This window comes from Panthera leo, chromosome A2 (assembly GCF_018350215.1).
Source record: "Panthera leo isolate Ple1 chromosome A2, P.leo_Ple1_pat1.1, whole genome shotgun sequence".
Classification (NCBI taxonomy): domain Eukaryota; kingdom Metazoa; phylum Chordata; class Mammalia; order Carnivora; family Felidae; genus Panthera; species Panthera leo.
This window is the reverse complement of record NC_056680.1, coordinates 2,978,283-2,996,013: the sequence shown is the minus strand read 5'-3', so window position 1 is coordinate 2,996,013 and position 17,731 is coordinate 2,978,283. Positions and strand designations below refer to the sequence as shown.

At 60.5% G+C, this 17,731-nt stretch overlaps 1 protein-coding gene and 1 long non-coding RNA gene across 3 annotated transcripts; one reads left to right on the top strand and one right to left on the bottom strand.

The window, feature by feature from the left end:
- The first annotated feature begins 3,188 nt into the window (after positions 1 to 3,188).
- DAPK3 (death associated protein kinase 3) lies at positions 3,189 to 15,051 on the top strand. Its single transcript, XM_042928010.1, has 9 exons — positions 3,189 to 3,292; positions 4,238 to 4,380; positions 10,326 to 10,686; positions 10,869 to 10,998; positions 11,209 to 11,257; positions 11,834 to 11,860; positions 12,897 to 13,049; positions 13,795 to 13,840; positions 14,247 to 15,051. The coding sequence occupies exons 2-9, from the start codon at positions 4,319 to 4,321 to the stop codon at positions 14,781 to 14,783; spliced, it is 1,365 nt and encodes a 454-aa protein (XP_042783944.1). The 5' UTR covers positions 3,189 to 3,292; positions 4,238 to 4,318; the 3' UTR covers positions 14,784 to 15,051.
- Positions 14,184 to 15,335, bottom strand: LOC122213776. Of its 2 annotated transcripts, none has more exons than XR_006199635.1 (2): positions 15,064 to 15,335; positions 14,184 to 14,512 (listed from the first exon to the last, which is right to left on the bottom strand). It is a non-coding gene; the product is annotated as an uncharacterized LOC122213776 (long non-coding RNA). The 2 variants fall into 2 exon arrangements; XR_006199634.1 differs by having other exon boundaries at positions 14,184 to 14,494.
- Between the last annotated feature and the right edge of the window lie 2,396 nt (positions 15,336 to 17,731).

Genomic DNA, 17,731 nt, shown 5'->3' with positions numbered 1-17,731 from the left:
GGACTAAGATCTTCCTACTAACCAGTGGCTCTTGCATAAGGAACATCCGGGATACATTGTTTCAACAGTGACGCTGCCCTGTGGGGAGCCGCTGTGGAAGTTCGGGAGGTATTCTGGGTCACCAGCGTAGGGGACCCCATCAGCATTTAGAAGGAGCCTGGGATGATGGATGTCAGGACTGCATGGGACAGCACCGCACGTGTGAGTTGTCTGGCTCAGTCTCGGACCCCAGCACCTTCCAACAGCAAAGCTCATTCACTTTGGGAAACGTTACTTCAAAACAATGTGCTTGACACGCACGCGAGTATTTTGTGCAGTTTTGTAAGCTGCGCTTGTTTTTGAATAGTTTTATACTTACAGAAAAGTTTGCAAAGATGTTACAGAAATGTGCTAAGTGACCAGTGGTGGTCTTGGTTTTCCGTGGAAGTTTTCTACGCTGTTTCAGGGTCCGACCCGGGATGCCACGTGGCATTTAGTTTTGCACATTTTTAATATCCAGTAATTTTGTCCAAGACACCACTGTCGTAAATAGAAACTTGAAGTGTGTTTTAAGTTTAAACCGACTATAAATTCATACGCCACCTGTGGTCCTTGGCTCGCTAATCCTGCACCTCTGTCCGCGTGCGTTTTCTGTCAGATGTGAAATTCCACTTGCAGGGGCCGACCTGGCAACATGAGGTCTGTAATCACACCCAAGCATTGACGTGTCGCAAGTGGGTGTCTGTGTGTCTGTGTGTGTTGTTCGCTGTTTTCATTGTACTGATTTTGTGTGATTCTTCCGGCTGCTCCAGGTCAGGACTGAGGGGCCCCCCCCCCCCCCCCGCCAGGCGCCCCAACCGGGGGTACTTCTTAAAGAGTAATTACAGTGTGGTATCTGGAACCACGGTAAGGAGCTTTTCGTACTGTTCCGCTAAACACCACTGGCCCATCTTGCGCTTTGAAAGTGTCCTTTCCCCTCTGCACGATTTCGTGACCTCATGGCTTGGTTACTGGGAAATAATAGCATATACCAAGTTGGCTGCTCTAACAGCTGTTGGCACATTTCACTAAAGAATATCGAAAGGTCACGTTCGTTAACCGCGATTTCATCAGAGAAGTGCTGGCTATCAGGAAACGGTCAAGCAAGTTTTGAGATTTTTAATTTTTTGCTTAAAAGCTCGAATTTACCATTGGCAACAAATACGGTCACTTGTTTCCCTTAAAGTGACGGTTTTGGTTTAAGTTTGGAGAATCCCAAGTAGGCTCTGCACTGCCAGCATGGAGTCCCGACATGGTGCTTAGACCCTCGAACCATGAGGTCGTGACCTGAGCCGAAATCAAGAGTGACTTTAAAAAAACAATTTTTGTTAACATTTATTTATTTATTATTTATTATTTTTTTAATGTTTATTTTTGAGAGAAAAAGAGTGCAAGTTGGGGACGGGCAGAGACAGAGGGAGACACAGAATGAATCCAAAGCAGGCTCCAGGCTCTGAGCTAATAGCACAAGAGCCTGACGCGGGGCTCAAACCCACAAACTGAGATGATGATATGAGCTGAAGTCAGACGCTTAACCAACTGAGCCACCTAGGCGCCCCGCCCCCCCCCCCCCCTTTTTTTTTTTTTTTTAACATTTATTTTTGAGATAGAGCTTGAGCAGGGCAGGGTCCAAGAGAGAGGGAGACACAAGATCTGAAACCGTTCCGGGCTCCCGAGCGGTCAGCACAGAGCCTGACATGGGGCTCGAACTCACGAACTGTGAGGTCATGACCTGAGCTGAAGTCGGATGCTTCACCGACTGAGCCACCCAGGTGCCCCAGAGACGTTTGATTTGTTCATTTGTGAGAAAATGTCTGCCACGTGCCCAAGTCTAATTTCCTATAGCCTGTCAGGCCTTTTTTTTCACCCCAAGAAAAATGATGTCCCAACTCCTAAGTACGGGCTTTGCATAAGTAACTTACAAAGAAGGCAGTGTGGGAAAGGGAGAAAGAAGAACGTGTTCTGGAGCAACCTGACAGACACTACCTAGAACCAGGTCAACATCAACAGTGATGTCCTGTTGGTATTCTGGCGCCGTGTTAAGGTGTCATGGGAAGGGCACTTGACCTCTGTGGTCTTCCTCCCTAAGACCCATCACCCCAGTGTCCGAAAACCACACCAGACAAATTCAGTTGAGGGACGTTCTACAAAATACCTGACCGGTACTCCTTGAAACTGCCACCAAAGTCCTCAAAAAAGGAAAGTGTGAGAAGCTCACAGCCAGAGGACTCTAAGGACTAAATATCACGGGGGGTCCTGGATGGGATTCTGAGGCAGAGAAAGGACATTAGGGAAAGCAAATCTGAATAAAGTGTGGACTTGGTTAGGATAATGTGTTACTGTTGGTTCTCCAGCGGTGACAAGTGTACCAGACTAATGTAAGATGTAACGATTCAATCAGAAGACGATGGTAATGGCCTGAGGTCAGGGTGGTTGGGGAAAGTCGAAAGACGGGGTCTTTTGTCAGGTGGCATCTGCAGTGGTTCAGCAGTGGCTTTGGGTTCGGGTCTTTCCGGGAATGAATCTCAGCTATGCCGTCTACTGGCTGTTTGACTTTGGGTGGGTTACTTAACCTCTCTGGGTCTCAGCTTCCCCATCTGTAGAACGGGAGAAACAGTAACATAGTTTGGTACGTACTAACTAGCTGTTGTAGCACCTATCGGGAAACCATGGGAGTCAAGGATCAAGCACGACAGGGGACACCGGACTGGCCTCATTTGCATTTTTGTGTATTTGGAATGGGGGTAACATTTCACAGAGGAGGAAGCTGCGACTCAGGGACTAAAGCGGCTGCGAGCGGCCAGGCGGGAGCTGGGCTTTGCGTTCGCGTATCTTGTGCTCAAGGAAGGGCAGGAAGAGGGACGCAGGATTTCAGCACCGCACCTCTCAGCTTCAGGACCCGGGTCAGAGGACAGCGGGTGGGGCAGCCCGGGGGCCGGAAGTCGGCCTTCCGACTTCCTAAGTGTGACCGACGTCAGTTGCAGCCAATGTGCTGCGTGACGACGAACCTGGCGGCCAGTGGCGAGGCGGCATCCGGGTTCGGAGGCCCGAACGCCAGCGGGCGGGGCCTGGGAGGCAGCGGGTGGGGCGGGACGTCACGAGCGGCGGGCGCGCTGACCAATGGGCGGCGGGCCCCGCCTCCCGAGGGCGGGCCCCGGCGGGCGCGGTGACGTCACGCAGGTCGGCGCGTCCCGGCGTCCGCGGTGGCTGGGCTGGAGAGGGCGGCGGTGGCCAGCGCGGCAGAGGGCCGGCCCGGGGCGCGGAGCCGCGGAGGGTGCGGAGCGGGCGCGGCCCGTGGCCGGCGGGCTGGGGAGGCCGAGGCGGCGCTTCGGGGGCCATTGGGGGGACGTCTGGAGACCCCTGGGATAAGCGGGCCGGGGAAAGGACTGGGTCCGGGCTCGCGAGGGGCGTGGCGGCCTGGGGGACGCCGGAGCGGGGTCGTTGGGGCTGGGAGAGACCTTGGAGGGGCCTGCCCTAGAGCGTGTGCGAAGGTTGGGGGAGAGGACAACGGAGGAGACTCTCAGATGTGGCCGGGGAGACGGGCTGGGGAGCCTCTGGTACCTGGAGGGATGCCTGGGAGGAGCGGGGAAGAGTCAGTCTCCTTGGGGCGGTGGACGTCAGCGGGAGGCAAGGACGGGCAGGGACCTTGCAGGGGCTTGGAAGCCATTGTTCAGTTCCTGAGGAATTCAGGATTGGGGGGAAGCACACGGCCTCGCAAGGTCTTAGGAGATCTGGGGCGGTCAGGGGGCTTGTGGGGGGAATGGGTGAGGCCGAGGAGGGGATAACGTGGCTGATGGGCAGGGAGGTGGGTGTCGGGACTGGAGCACCTTAGCAAATTGGGTAGGAGTGAGGGAGCCCCTGGCTTTGAGGGTGTGACGAGTGTGGGGGAACTTGCAGGAACGTAGGGGTGGGCTTTGGCTGAGCAGGTTGGGAGAAACCTAGGAAGGAGAGGCAGACAAAGGCTGGGGCAGTGTGTGGGGAGCCAGAGGTCTGGGTCTGGCGGAGTTACGGGGCCAAGGTGGCACGGTGGGGTTGCCACCCTTTTGGGGGGTGGGGTGTGTAAGTGCGCGAACACAGGAAAGTACCCCGCCCGCCACATGCACGTGCCTTCTGTGAGGAGCGTGGAACTTATCTTGGGGAGTGGGTGGAGGGCAGGTTGTTCTTCCCTAGGAGAAATGGCTGGCATCTCACGTCTTCCCTATTGCCCTGTCTCCTCCAGGGTCACAGCTAAGGGACTCCCTGAGACCGTGTCTCCGGCCTTTCACTGGAGGGGAAGGCACCGGAAGGCCGACCGGCCACCATGTCAACATTCAGGCAGGAAGATGTGGAGGCCTACTATGAGATGGGGGAGGAGCTGGGCAGGTGAGCTCTGCGCGGGCCTCGGGGGCGGGAGGGAGGCGTTGCGGGGTTTTCTGGATGGCGTCTCCCCTCCTGTCCTCTTTCCTACCCTCCAAGACGGGATGAGTCAGTGCCGTGTGCTGGTGGAAGGAATTTAGGCTCTGGGGTCAGGCGGCCCCGTCCGCCAATTCTTTCTCTGACATTCTCTGTGCCTTTCCCTTGGGGAAAAATATCATCAAGCACATGGAGCCCCTAACAGAGTGCCTGCCGTGTGGCGTGAGAGAGAGCGGTAGGTGGTAAAGGTCTGTCCCTCTGTTTAATCCTTTCTTGAGGGAGGGGACCGATTCCCTTGCACGTTTCCAGGAGAGGCCCCCTGTCTGGGCCCACATCCCTGCCAGTTGGTTAGCATTCTTGTGGGAAAGAGAGGAGGTTTCCCGTTCCAGCCAGGCAGCTGATTTCCTGTCCCCCGGGAGCACCCCTGCCTTGGACTAGCCAGACATCATCCTTTTTTTTTTTCTTGCCGGAGCCTCAGACCTTATTTGGTGAGTTCGCTGCTGACCAGCCCTATGATGTCACCAAAAGGGAATGTAAATAACTGAGCCGTGCATCAGGCCTTGGCTGAAAAAGTATTTCAGGCCCGTTTGGGATTCTGAAATCCCTCCTTTAGGAATTTCCTTAACAGAGTGGTAGAGAACGGAGCTCCCCCCCTCCTCCCCCAAACCTCATTCTTGTTGAAATGTGTTAGGACCTCCTCCCGAGGGTGGCTCGGCAGAAGTCCGAAGGAAATATGAAAGAAATATACACGTCCTGTGTATATTCCCCTTAATCCACTATTTGCTCTGTTGGGAATTGATTCAGTGGGAATGTGTACGCGTGCGGACCCCGTGGCCTGAGAACAGGGAGAGTTGCTGTAGGGATTTATATGGACAAAGGACGGGGAGCCTCTTCAGTGGCTGCCACGGAACCACCGCCCCCGTAGATGGAATATTATGCAGCCATTAACAAAGAGCCAGGCAGGGGCGTCAGGGCGGCTCTGTCGGTTAAGCCTCCGACTTCAGCTCAGGTCATGATCTCGCAGTGTGTGGGTTCAAGCCCCACGTCGGGCTTTCTGCTGACAGCTCAAAGCCTGGAGCCTGCTTCGGATTCTGTGTCTCCCTCTGTCTCTGCCCCTCCCCAGCTTGTACTTTGTCTCTCTCTCTCAAAAATAAATAAAAACATTAAAAAAAAAATTAGAAGGACAAAAAAGAAAAAAGAGCCAGGCAACCTGTATAATGTTCGCCACGTAGGAAGTATATTGAAATTTGGTAGTGGCTGTGTCAATTTTAATAATTTTAATACATTTTATTTAAGCCGATAGATCGAAGTATGACCTTTTTGCTTGTGCGGTAAAAATTACGAAGGAAAAATTCTACCGCTGTTTTTCTATGAAGCCTTTGAAATCTGGTGTGTTTCTAGAAGCTGACAACACATCTCAGTTTTTCGTTTTTTTAAAAATACTTATTTATTTACTTTGGGGGAGGGAGGGAGGGAGGGAGGGGCAGAGAGAAGGAGAGACAGAACCCCAACCAGGCCCCACGCTGCCAGCCCAGAACTGGGGCAGGACACGGGGCTCGATCTCACAAACCGGGAGATTGTGACCTGAGCCAAAATCAAGAGTCGGAACCTCAACCGACTGAGCCACCCCCGGTCCTCCACATCTCCGTTTGGACCGGCTTGGCGGGCCACTGTGTGGCCGGTGGCTGTCATCTGGGACAGCGCCGCTGTATGTAACGATCCGGAAGGTGCTTGGAGATAACATGAAATGAGGAATTAGGCACCGGATGCCGCACAGGCTGTGGTGCAGTTTGTATAAATTATAGATGTCGCTCACAAGGGGGGCGTGGTCGTCATCCCCACTGTATGAGGAAGCGGGAGCTGAGAGGAGGGAAGCAGCTTGCCCAAGGCCATGCGGACCGCGAGTGGCCAGGTGGGCTTCGGGTCTGGAGACCAGGCCCTGCAAAGGCCAGGCGGGCTGGAACCAGAGGCGGGCATTTATTTGGCTTCCACCTGCCCACGCTGGGACGGGCCCATTAGGTGTCCCAGCGACTTGTGGCCCTGCACGTTGGAAAGAGTGTGCGTCCTTGTGCCCCAGACAGCTTCCTGTCCCCTGCTCGGTTGGCACCCCTGAAGGCGGGGCCCGCAGCCCAGCTGTGTCTCCCCCGGTGTCACCGCTAACCGTCTTGGCAAATTAGCTCCTGGGCCTCACCGTGCTGACGAGGACCATGAGTAAAGCAGGGCCACCTTTTCTTGTCCCAGGGGCCATGGGGACAAATGACCCGGAAGCAAGTTTGTATGTGTGTGTGTCTTTGGGAGGGGTCGGGGGATTCTTTCTTCCTAGCTGGAGTTCACGTTGATGGTCTCGAGAAGTGACTTAGTCTGTGGGTGGACAGGTGTGGACTTCGCTCTGGCTTCTGCCTCGTGGAGTGGCGTTTGTGCCCGTGTCGGCTCGCGCGGCCCGGTAGTGTGACGGGGGGCAGTAGGCAGTCGTGCTTTCCCAGCGCTGGAGGCGGGGAGTCTGAAGATCAAGGCGTCGGCAGGGCTGGTTCCTCCTGAGCTGTGTCTCCTGGGCGTGCAGACGACCACCGTCTCCCTGTGGCCTCACAGGGCTGTGCGTCTGTCTGTGCATCTGTGTCCTACTCCCCTCTTACAGGGACACCGGTCAGATTGGATTCAGGTCCACTCCTGTGAGCTCATTTTTTTTGTTTTGTTTTGTTTTAAATGTTTATTTCTGAGAGAGAGAGAAAGACACAGAGCGCAAGTGGGGGAGGGGCAGAGAGAGAGGGAGACCCAGAATCCGAAGCAGGCTCCAGGCTCCGAGCTGTCAGCACAGAGCCCGACGCGGGGCTCGAACCCACGGACTGCGAGATCACGACCTGAGCCGAAGTTGGATGCTCAATCGACTGAGCCCCCCAGGCGCCCCCACTGTGAGCTCGTTTTAATTTAACCACCTCTTTAGAAAGGCCCTGTCTCTGGATAGTCCCATTCTGACGTGCTGGGGGTTAGGGCTGACACATGGGCTTTTGGGGGACACGGTTCACCCTTTAGTAGTGTCTTTCTTCCTGTTCCCATGAGCTCTGCCTGACTCGTCTCCATTTGTTGGCTCCGCTTAGATACAGCAGGGGAAGGGCGCCTGGATGGCACAGCCAGTTAAGCATCCAACTCGGTTTTGGCTCATGATCTCACGGTTCGTGGGTTCGAGCCCTGCATCATGCTCTGTGCTGCCACATGGGGCCTGCTTGGGATTGTCTGTCTGTCTGCCTGTCCCTCCTCCCCACCCCTTCCCCGCTCACACACACTCTTTCTCTCTTAAAATGAACTTAAAAAAAAAAAAAAGCAGGGAAAAAACAGTCCTTGTATTTGAAAATGAGGCCACAGGTCCAGCACTTAGCACAACGCTATGTGGTGCATGTTGGGCATCTGATGTCATTACCATGGGGGAGTTGTGGTGGGACGGGAGGTGGGCCTGGAGGAATTAGCTGGGCGGGTGCAGGCAGAGGAGAGGGGCAGGCGTTTCAGGTGGGGGGAGTGTTAGTGGAGACGTGGTGGGGGGGGGGGCAGGAGCATAATGTCCCAAGGGACTGCTGTGGCAGATCAGGGGGCACGGGGCGAGGCCTGATCAGGAACGCTTTGCCTTTCTCGGCTGACCCGTGCACTTGGCTCTCAGATCAGTGCTTGAGTCTCCCGTCAGCACTGTAACAACTCACCGTGATTCAGTGGCCTAGAAGTGGCCTGGAAGTCAGGAGTCTAAAACGGGCCTGGTACCCCCCGGGGCCCCAGGGAGACCCCTCTCCGGCCTTTTCCGGCTTCCAGCGATGCCACAGCCTTGGCTCTCGGCCGCTCCTCCGTCCTCAGTGGCCAGCAGCGTGGGGTCCACCCGTCTCTCTGCCTTCTTCCTGTGAGGACCTCTTGAGGACGCTGGGCACCCCCCCGGGCACCGAGGGTCACCCCCAGGGTCTCAGGGGCCTTGGCTTGCTCCCTCCTGCAAGGTCCCTTTTGTTGTGAGAGTGCTGTATTTACAGGTTCTGGGGATTTGGACGTGGGTGTCTTTGGAGGGACTGTCGTTCAGCCCGCCGTGTCAGTATTAATTTTGTGCCTCCCACTGACCCACCTTGAACTTCACCCATCTTCCAAGTGTGTGTGCGTAGAGCACATCTGTGACGCCACCGTGGGTAGGTCCGCTTACCGGACAGCCCCGGTTGGGTCCCTCGGTCTTTTTGAGGTCCGTGTTGGCTTGGCAAAGGCGCCCCAACCTCTGTCTGTTCCCAGGGTCGTTCTGGCCGGCCTGCCCTCCCGCTGCCGTCGCCAGCTTCAGAGGGCCTGGCCGCCCCCGTCTCTGCCCTTCCTTCCTCTGCACTCTCTCCCTCATCTCCCCGAGATCTCATGTAGCCTGTTTTCTCTCGAGCCCTGGAGGTGCCGTGAAGTTTTCTGTCTGGAACGTGTACTTTCTGTCTTGGAATTGGTCCCCGCTGATGTGGACTCAGCAAACTGTGGCCTTCGGGCCAAATCCGGCCCAGCCTAGTGTGGTCCTGCCTGCCTGGGAGCCTGGAATGGTTCTTTATTTTTTTTTTGAAAGGTTGTAAAAACACGCAAGAATTATGACAGAAACCACATGGCCCGTAAGGCTAAAAATATTTGCTGTCTGGCCTTTTTCAGTCAGCTCTTGAGTTAAAGTAAGTTCATGTAACTAAGTTCCTGGATAGCAGAATAATTTGGACGTTGGACAGCTCCCCAGAGTGCCCCGAATAGGCTTTCTGTCTCTCTTTTCGTAGCGGCTGTCTTGAGATGTAATTCACACACTGTGCAGTTCACCCCTTTCAAGTGTGCAAGTGAGTGGTCGTCGGTGTATTCACCGGGTTTGGCAGCCATCTCTCCAAGTAATTCCAGAACATTCCATCACCCTAAAAAGAAGCCCCGTCCCCATCAGCAGTCACTCCCGCCCCTGGCCCCCACGAGCCCCCTCCCCGTCCGTGGAGGAGCCTGTTCTGGGCGTTTCACACCCGCGGACTCACACCCCCGCGTGGCCTCTCGTGTCCGGTTCCCTCCCTGAGCGTCGCGTGTTCGGGGTCCGTCCGCGGGGCGGCGGGGGCGGGCGCCTCGCTCCTGCTGGTGGCGGAGGGACTTGTGCCTGTGTGGTGGACACGTTGTGTGTCCATTCATCTGCCGATGGACACAGGTTGTGTCCCCCTTTAGGCTCTCGTGAATCCTGCTGACGTAGGGTTTGTGTTCACGCTTCTCTGTGGATTCGTGTTGTCCTTCCTCCTGGGGGGACACCTGGGGCGGGATTGCCGAGGCGCCTGGAACCGGTGCTTAACCTCTCGGGGAACCGCCAGCCTGTTTCTGTGGGCGCGGGCTCCAGTCCCTTGTCCTCTCTTTGTCAGCTTGAAAATGGGTGCGTGCCTTTTACTTGGCCGGTTGTGTAAGAAGCTCCTTCAAAGTCAATGGCTTATTTCTTTTCTCTTAGATTTTTAAACACGATGAAATAGGCTGGAAAGTCGAGTTTGTATAGAATTGTGTCACTTAAAAGTAAAGATCCCCTCTTGGCTGCCCCAACCCTCTGCCCCCCTGAGACACAGGTGGCGTATAGGGTGGTGAGTGATGGGCGCGAGCCCCTGGCCTCCTGCCCACGCGGAAGTACCTGTGCGCGTCCAAGTGGCACGGGCTCCCCGAGCGGGTCCTCAGCGTGTCTCCTGTCACCCGCTTTCTCCTGGCCCCACGGTGGACTCCAGCTCCCTTCCGTAAACCCCGAGCTGTGTCCCTTTCCTTCTGTGGCACACAGATGCCACGCAGCCACCAGATTGCACCTGCCGTGTGGACTCCCGGAGGGGCGGGGCTGGGAGGTGCAGTCCCAGAAGGTTCTGGAAGCCTGCAACCTTCCCGCTCCCCCGCCCCCCGGCCCTCGCGGGGTCCCGCTCACTCCGCTGTCCCCGCAGCGGCCAGTTTGCCATTGTGCGGAAATGCCGGCAGAAGGGCACCGGGAAGGAGTACGCGGCCAAGTTCATCAAGAAGCGTCGCCTGTCGTCCAGCCGGCGGGGGGTCAGCCGGGAGGAGATCGAGCGGGAGGTGAACATCCTGCGGGAGATCCGGCACCCCAACATCATCACGCTGCACGACATCTTCGAGAACAAGACGGACGTGGTGCTCATCCTGGAGCTGGTCTCGGGCGGGGAGCTCTTCGACTTCCTGGCGGAGAAGGAGTCGCTGACGGAGGACGAGGCCACCCAGTTCCTCAAGCAGATCCTGGACGGCGTCCACTACCTGCACTCGAAGCGCATCGCCCACTTCGACCTCAAGGTGAGCCGAGCGGGGGCCCGGCCGGGGCGGGTGACCTGGGGCGTGGGGGCGGCGAGGGGCTCCGGCTCGGAGCGCGCCCGCGGGCTGCCGCTGCCGGGGGTGGGGGGGACGCAGACCGCCTCGGCCTGGGCCCCGTGGGGGTGCGGGGCCGGCTGGGCAGCGGCGTCCTCCTTCGCCCGCAGCCAGAGAACATCATGCTGCTGGACAAGAACGTGCCCAACCCACGCATCAAGCTCATCGACTTCGGCATCGCCCACAAGATCGAGGCGGGGAACGAGTTCAAGAACATCTTCGGCACCCCCGAGTTCGTGGGTACGGCTCCGTGCGGCGCCTCGGGCCTGGGTCCCGCCCTCGGGTGTCCTCTCCCGAGCCCTGGTGTCCGGCCTCCTGCCCCCCCCCCCAACCCGCCAGGCGGTCCCTGCAGGCGGGCTGTGCCACCCGCTCCCCGTGGCCGCGTCCCCGGGGCTGCCTCAGGTGCACCCGGCGTCCGACCCCACGCCGTCTGTCTCCCCGTCCCCGCAGCTCCCGAGATTGTCAACTACGAACCCCTGGGTCTGGAGGCAGACATGTGGTGAGTGGCGGGGGATTGGGGTGGAGGTGGGGGGCTGGCCCACGCCTCCGGGACGAAGCACCCGAACCCCCCCAGCCATCCGTGAGCACTGCCAGGCCACAGCCGCAGGCGGGGATGGGGCCCATCTGCTGGGTGTGGGCAAGACAGACCGTCGACTTAGAACGGGGCTCGGCAAACGATGGCCTGGCGGCCAGAGCAGGTCTGTGGGTCCCGAGTGGTCTTCTTGTGTTTAAGGCGTTGTTAAAAATGAAACAGGCAGCGGAGACTGGGAGCCTCAAAGCCCGAAACGTTGGTTGTCTCACTCTTCGTGGAGCTTGTCAACCCGCCTTCGAGCCCACATCTGCACCCCCCCCAGCCCCCCCAATTTGAGCCTTGGCAGGTGGTGTGGGCAGATGAGCTCATATCTCGCCCTGAGACGCCAGGGCGGGAGAGACAGAGGCCCTCGGTGGAGGCCTTGCAGACCCTGAAGGAGAGGGGGCCGTGGGCTTCTGGATCCCCAGCCGTTGAGAGATTCTGGGAATTGGGGTGCTGACCGCCGCCACTGAGCTGACTGTCCTTCTCGTGTGTTCTCTCCAGGAGCATTGGTGTCATCACCTACATCCTGTGAGTGCCTGCTTGGGGCCTCCTGCTTCTCCTGGGGCCCTGCTGGGGCAGGATGCTGGGTGGCTGGGTGGGTGAATGAATTTGTGCAGGAGGGAAAGGTGTGAGTTCAGAAGGCCCACACCCCCTGGCGCAGGGCCGAGTGGGGACCGCGTGTGTCCTCCCTCCCTGCTGGCCAGCAGCCCGGCCCGGCCTCACTCCCTGGGTGCCGCGTTTGGATTGTTCCTCGCCTCCACCCCTGCGCCAGTCAGGCTCCCCCTGCGTTTTCCTCCCTTGTCAGGTGGCACAGCGATCCACCCTGACGGTGCCTTATGATGGGTCTTTTCATAGTTTTAGGTTCTTAAGTATTGAAGAAAGGCTAGACTTTCAAAACAGCTACAAAACCAGTGCGGTTTCTGTGCCCCTCACCCGTCTTCCCATGACGCTGGCATCTTTTTGTCGTCGTCGTTAAGTTTACTCGGAGGGAGGGAGAGAGAGCGCAAGCACCTGAGGGGCAGGGAGAGACAGGGAGAGAGGATCCCGAGTTCCACCGGTCGGTGCAGAGCCCCCACCCAAGGCTCCGTCTCACGACGGTGAGATCGTGACCTGAGCTGAAATCAAGAGTCAGACGCCTGACTGACCGAGCCCCCCGGGTGCCCCCAGATGAGTACTCCTCCCTGTCCGTCACAGTGCCGCGTGCCCAGAGCCCCGGGGGGGGTGTGTGGCCCCCCCAGCGCGGCTCATCAGGAAGGCCCACGATGTCCTTGTGTGGTCTCTCGGGCCGTGCCCGGACCGTGTGTGGACGCACTCGGCCGGGATTCCCCCACGGGTTGTCAGTGTGGCCTCTGATCGCTGAACATTTGGGGGACGTGTTTCGAGCTTCCTTAGAGACTTCTGCCTGCTCGTTTGAGTCCCCGTCGGAGGCTGGGCGCGAGGTTTCTGTGCTGTGTGGTGGGAGGCTAGGGGCCGGGGTGCGCGGGAGGCCCGGGGGGGTGGCGCAGGCCGCGGCGTGTCGGTGGGGCGAGTGCAGGGGCCGCTGAGCCCCGTGCCCGTCTTCCAGTCTGAGCGGCGCCTCCCCGTTCCTGGGCGAGACGAAGCAGGAGACCCTGACCAACATCTCGGCCGTGAACTACGACTTCGACGAGGAGTACTTCAGCAACACCAGTGAGCTGGCCAAGGACTTCATCCGCCGGCTGCTTGTCAAAGACCCCAAGTAGGAGCGCTGGCCGGGCAGAGGGCGCGGGCGGGGGGCGGGCAGGGGAGGCCGCTGGTCCCCGAGAGCACATCCTCGTGCCGTCCCCTCCTCGTCACTGGGAGTCGGGCACGGCCTGGCAGCGGGCCCGTGGACGGCTTAGCTCGGTTCCCGCCGTGTCTTTAAGAGCTGTGAATGGATCCTTGTTGAGAATCCTGGTTGGGAGCTGTGACTCCTGTTGAAGGTAGGTTTCGTGTGCAATTGCAGACTTCTGGGGTTCTTCTCCTAGGGAGGACTAAAGCTTTCGGCATCACGGAGCCCTCCTTCCCAGAGAGGTGCTCCTCTTGGCCAGAGTCCTCCCTGGCCCGAGCCGCCCATTCTTGCCACCTGCCTGTCCCTCCTGTGGGCGCCTGAGTTGGCGAGACCCAGCGTCAGGTCCCGCCCCCCGGTAACAAAACCGCTCGGAAAGCGTGACGACCCCAGAGCAACAGGCCTCTTGATGGGCTCCTTGCTGGCTGATCGGAGCGGATGCTCTGAGGGTGCAGGTAGTTCCCAGGTCATTTCAGGGACTTGCCCCCGGCTGGAGGGGCGTCCCCAGGGGGCCAGTGTCTGTGAGCCGTCTGAGGTGGGGGCAGGGAGCTGAGCTGCAGGGGGAGGGCCCAGAAAACCCCTTCCCTGTTCTGTTCTCCCCGCCAGCCTCGTGGGAGGACGGGGATGTGGCGGGCGTGTGACTAACCAGGGTGGGGGGGGGGGGTTGCTTTTCTAGGAGAAGAATGACCATCGCCCAGAGCCTGGAGCATTCCTGGATCAAGGTGAGATGGGCAGGGCTGCTCCCTCTCCAGGACGGCAGGTGTGACGAGGCCTGAGTGTCGGGCAGGGTCCCCAGGGGAGTGGACCCGGCTGGCAGAGGGCGGGGTGTGCCCGGGGATGGTGTGGGAGCCCCTCCATGTGATACCCGGTGGGGTCCCCAGCCCCTCTGCACACGGCACGGCTCCCTGCACAGAAACTTCCAGAACGGGGTGGCCTCTCGGCGGGGAGCGGCAGTCTTCTGTAAAGGGCCAGGCGGTCCCTGTCTCCTTCCCCTGGGTCTCTGGCAGGGAAATGCCGGAACCAGGCCCGCCCCCCCCCCCCCCCGCGAAGGGGCGGGGCCGTGTGCCGGGTGCCGGTAAGACTTTATTTAGGCGCCGCCCGCCTCAGGCCCCGCCTCTCCCTCCGCAGGCGATCCGCCGGCGGAACGTGCGGCGGGAGGACGGCGGCCGGAAGCCGGAGCGGCGGCGCCTGAAGACGGCGCGCCTCAAGGAGTACACCATCAAGTCGCACTCGAGCATGCCCCCCAACAACACGTACGTCAGCTTCGAGCGCTTCTCCAAGGTGCTGGAGGAGGTGGCCGCGGCGGAGGAGGGCCTGCGCGGCCTGGAGCACAGCCGGCGCCTGTTCCACGAGGACATCGAGGCGCTGACGGCCATCTACGAGGAGAAGGAGGCCTGGTACCGGGAGGAGAACGAGAGCATCGGCCAGGACCTGCGGCGGCTGCGGCAGGAGCTGCACAAGACCGAGGCCCTGCGGCGGCAGGCCCAGGAGGAGGCCAAGGGCGCCCTGCTGGGGGCCAGCGGGCTCAAGCGCCGCTTCAGCCGCCTGGAGAACCGCTACGAGGCCCTGGCCAAGCAGGTGGCCTCCGAGATGCGCTTCGTGCAGGACCTGGTGTGCGCCATGGGGCAGGAGAAGCTGCAGGCGGGGGGGTGCGGCCTCCGCTAGGGCCTGGCGGGCGGGCGGCCCCTCCACAGCCCCGCGACGAGGGCCCCGGTGGGAAGGGCGCGGGGCCGGGACGTGCTCGCGGGGCCGGGAACCAGAGGCCGCCCTCCCCCGGCTCAGCCCCTCTGTCCTGCGGCTTCCGGGTCAGCGTCCCCTGGGGAGCCCCGTGAGCCCCGCGAGCGCTCGGCACCGCGGGACAGAGCCGGCCAGGCGGCCCAGGGCCAGCCGCGTGCAAGGCCTGGGCCTGGAGCTCGGAACCCGGGGGCGGGCGGGGGGGTCTCACCTGCCTCTGCCGGACGCCGAGGTCCCGCCTCTTCTAGAGACGAGAGGCAGCTTCTGACCCGGCCCCCTCGGTCCCCAGCCCTCTCTGCGCCCCCCCCCCCGGGCTGAGCTGGCACCAGGGCCCGAGCCGAGGAGATGGCCCAGCCCTTGAGGCGTCGGTTTGGGGCGGGTGGTGAGGGGGCGTGAGGCTGGACGCGGGACCCTGATGCAGAAGCTGTGTCTGTCCCTCTCTGAGGCCCAGGCGGCCCCAGGTGCCGGGTCAGGAGCCGCCGCTGCCCCTCCCTCCTCTCTGCCGCACCTGTCACAAAGCGCACGCGATGACCCGCACAGCCCGGCCACGCCCCTGCCTCCCGTCCCAGAGTGCTCTGCGAAGGCCCAGTGTCCCCCGAGTGCCCGGCGAGCCCCTGAGGCTTCCTGCTGCCTGCGGCCGGCCGAACCCTCCCCGCTGGGCCAGAGAAGGTGGAGGAGGGGCTGCAGGGGCAGTGCCCGCACCCGCCACTAGGTGCCGCCCTCGAGCAGGGCCCTGCGTCCCAGGGAACGTGCCCCAAGGTCCCGGATTCACCAAAACGAGGGAGGCTCTCTGGCCGCGTGCTCTGCACTTGTGCCGCGGGTTGGGTTAAGCGAGTGACATCTGTGTGGCCCCTCCGTAGCCCGAGAGGACAGAGGCTCTCCGGACAGAGGCCAGCCTGGCCCGGGGGCGGGAGGAGCCCCCCGAGGTGTCCTCCCGTGTGCCTAGGCCCGTCCCCAGCGCCGGGGTGGGGCCTGCCGTGTACCCGTCCGCGAGCTCTGTGTATCACACGTGCATGTGCCTAAAGGAAATAAAGCCCCGCTTCCCCGACACGTGGCTGTTTCCTGTGCTCAGGCCCCGGCCGGGGCGGCCAGTCTTGTGGCCACCCAGTGCCATGGCTCTCGTGTCTCTTCCCCTCCACTGCTGCCCCCATGCTCTTTGGGAAGACGAGGGCAGACCTGGGGGGCCTCGGAGGCTGCCCTGATCTTGGGGTTTGGCAGGTCTCGCTTGCGATGGAAGCTTCCAGACAGCTGGAACGAAGTCAGAGGGGCCTTCTGTCCCTCTGTGCCGCCTCAGATGCTGCTGGGCCCCAGGGCCCCAGCGTGAGGACGCCGGACAAGAGGCCACCCCGTCCACCCCGTCCGCTCGGAAGGGATGGGGGGGTCCTTGTTCCCCCTGCTGCTGCCTCTGGGTCTGGCACGTGGCTCCAAAAAGGGAATACTTTTTACTTCCGGGAGCGGGAGCTCTGGGGTCAGTGGTGCCCTATCCTTTTATTACCTCGTGCCCTACACCCAGGGGCACATCTCTCCTCACTCGTGTTCTGTTTTTACTTTAACTGAAAGGAAAACATTGAGATCCGACTTACCGTCTCTCCTTTTTAATCTCTTTTGGGGGAACAACCTCAAGTCTTAGCATTTCAGTAAATTTCAGCTCACTGACTGCTGAGCTCAGTCGGGTCTCCCCCGTTCGTCCCTGACTGTCCTTTACGGCCGGCTCGTCCAGCCCAGGACCTGGTCTGGCCCTTTGGGGTTCAAGGTGATGACTGAGCGGCACGGCCCCGTGGGTCACGTGGCACAGAGCCGGTCGTGGCGGGGGTGCCCTGGCGTGCGTAACGTGTGTAAGGTCGGCAGGCCGCACCCGTCTGCCACATGGCACCAGATGGCCTCCAGACCCCCCGGGGGCCCAGGGACCGGTGGGCGGCACCCGTCCAGCCAGTGCTGAGCAGGTCTCGCCCATTCCGGGCACCGTGGCGGGCGCTGGGCGATGGCTGCGGAGGGTTGAGACGACGTCTGTCCTGACGTGGGAGAGGAGGGAGTAGTGAGACCGGGTACAAACCGACATCCGCTTTGTCCGGGGTCCGCCCGGCTGCGGGCCTAGATCCCCAGCGTCTCCTCAGGATAACGGGCAGGTGTCCTTGCTTTGCAAACACTCGGCCCCGCCCCCTCCTACCTGGGGAGGGGTGTCCACGGGGAGCCCCTCTGGGGCCACACCACACCTAGCCAGGGCGTCCGGCCGGTGCAAGCACTTCGCGGAGCCTGGGGCTAACGTAGTTATTGAGTCTGACCTTGGCCCGCAGGCTCTGATCTCTGCCCCTGCTATCGCTCCTCGAGGGTGGGCTGGCCCAGTAGGGGGTTCTGACCACCAGAATACAGCGGAGGTGACGAGGTCCGTCCCCCCATCAGGCCACAGAAGACTGTGGCTTCCGTTTTGCTGCCGGACTGTCCCTTGCTGGCTTTCACGAGCGAGCTGCCGTGTCACAGGCCCAGATGGCAAGGGGCAGCCAGCAAGGAAGAAGGCCCACCAGCCGCGTGAGTGGCCCTAGGAGCGGACCCCTCCCCAGTGGAGCCGTCGGGTAGAACCCAGGCCTGGCTGGCACCTGGATCGCGGCCTCCCGGGTGACGCTGAGCCTCGGACCCGGGCGGGCCACGTCGGGACCCCTGACCCACAGAGACTGGAGACACCCCGTTACTGGAGATGCCGTCTGGTTTTTCCTTGTGCAAAGTAGACGTGTCGTCGTGCCTGTTTCTTGACTGGGGGGGGACAGACTATGGGAACCACGGGTTGCCTTCCTCCCGCCCGTCGGTTGGCTCAGATCTTGGCTGCGGTGTATGAAGTTCGTCGGAGGAAGGGTTTGAAACTGGTGTTTGTCTCGGGGCGCCTG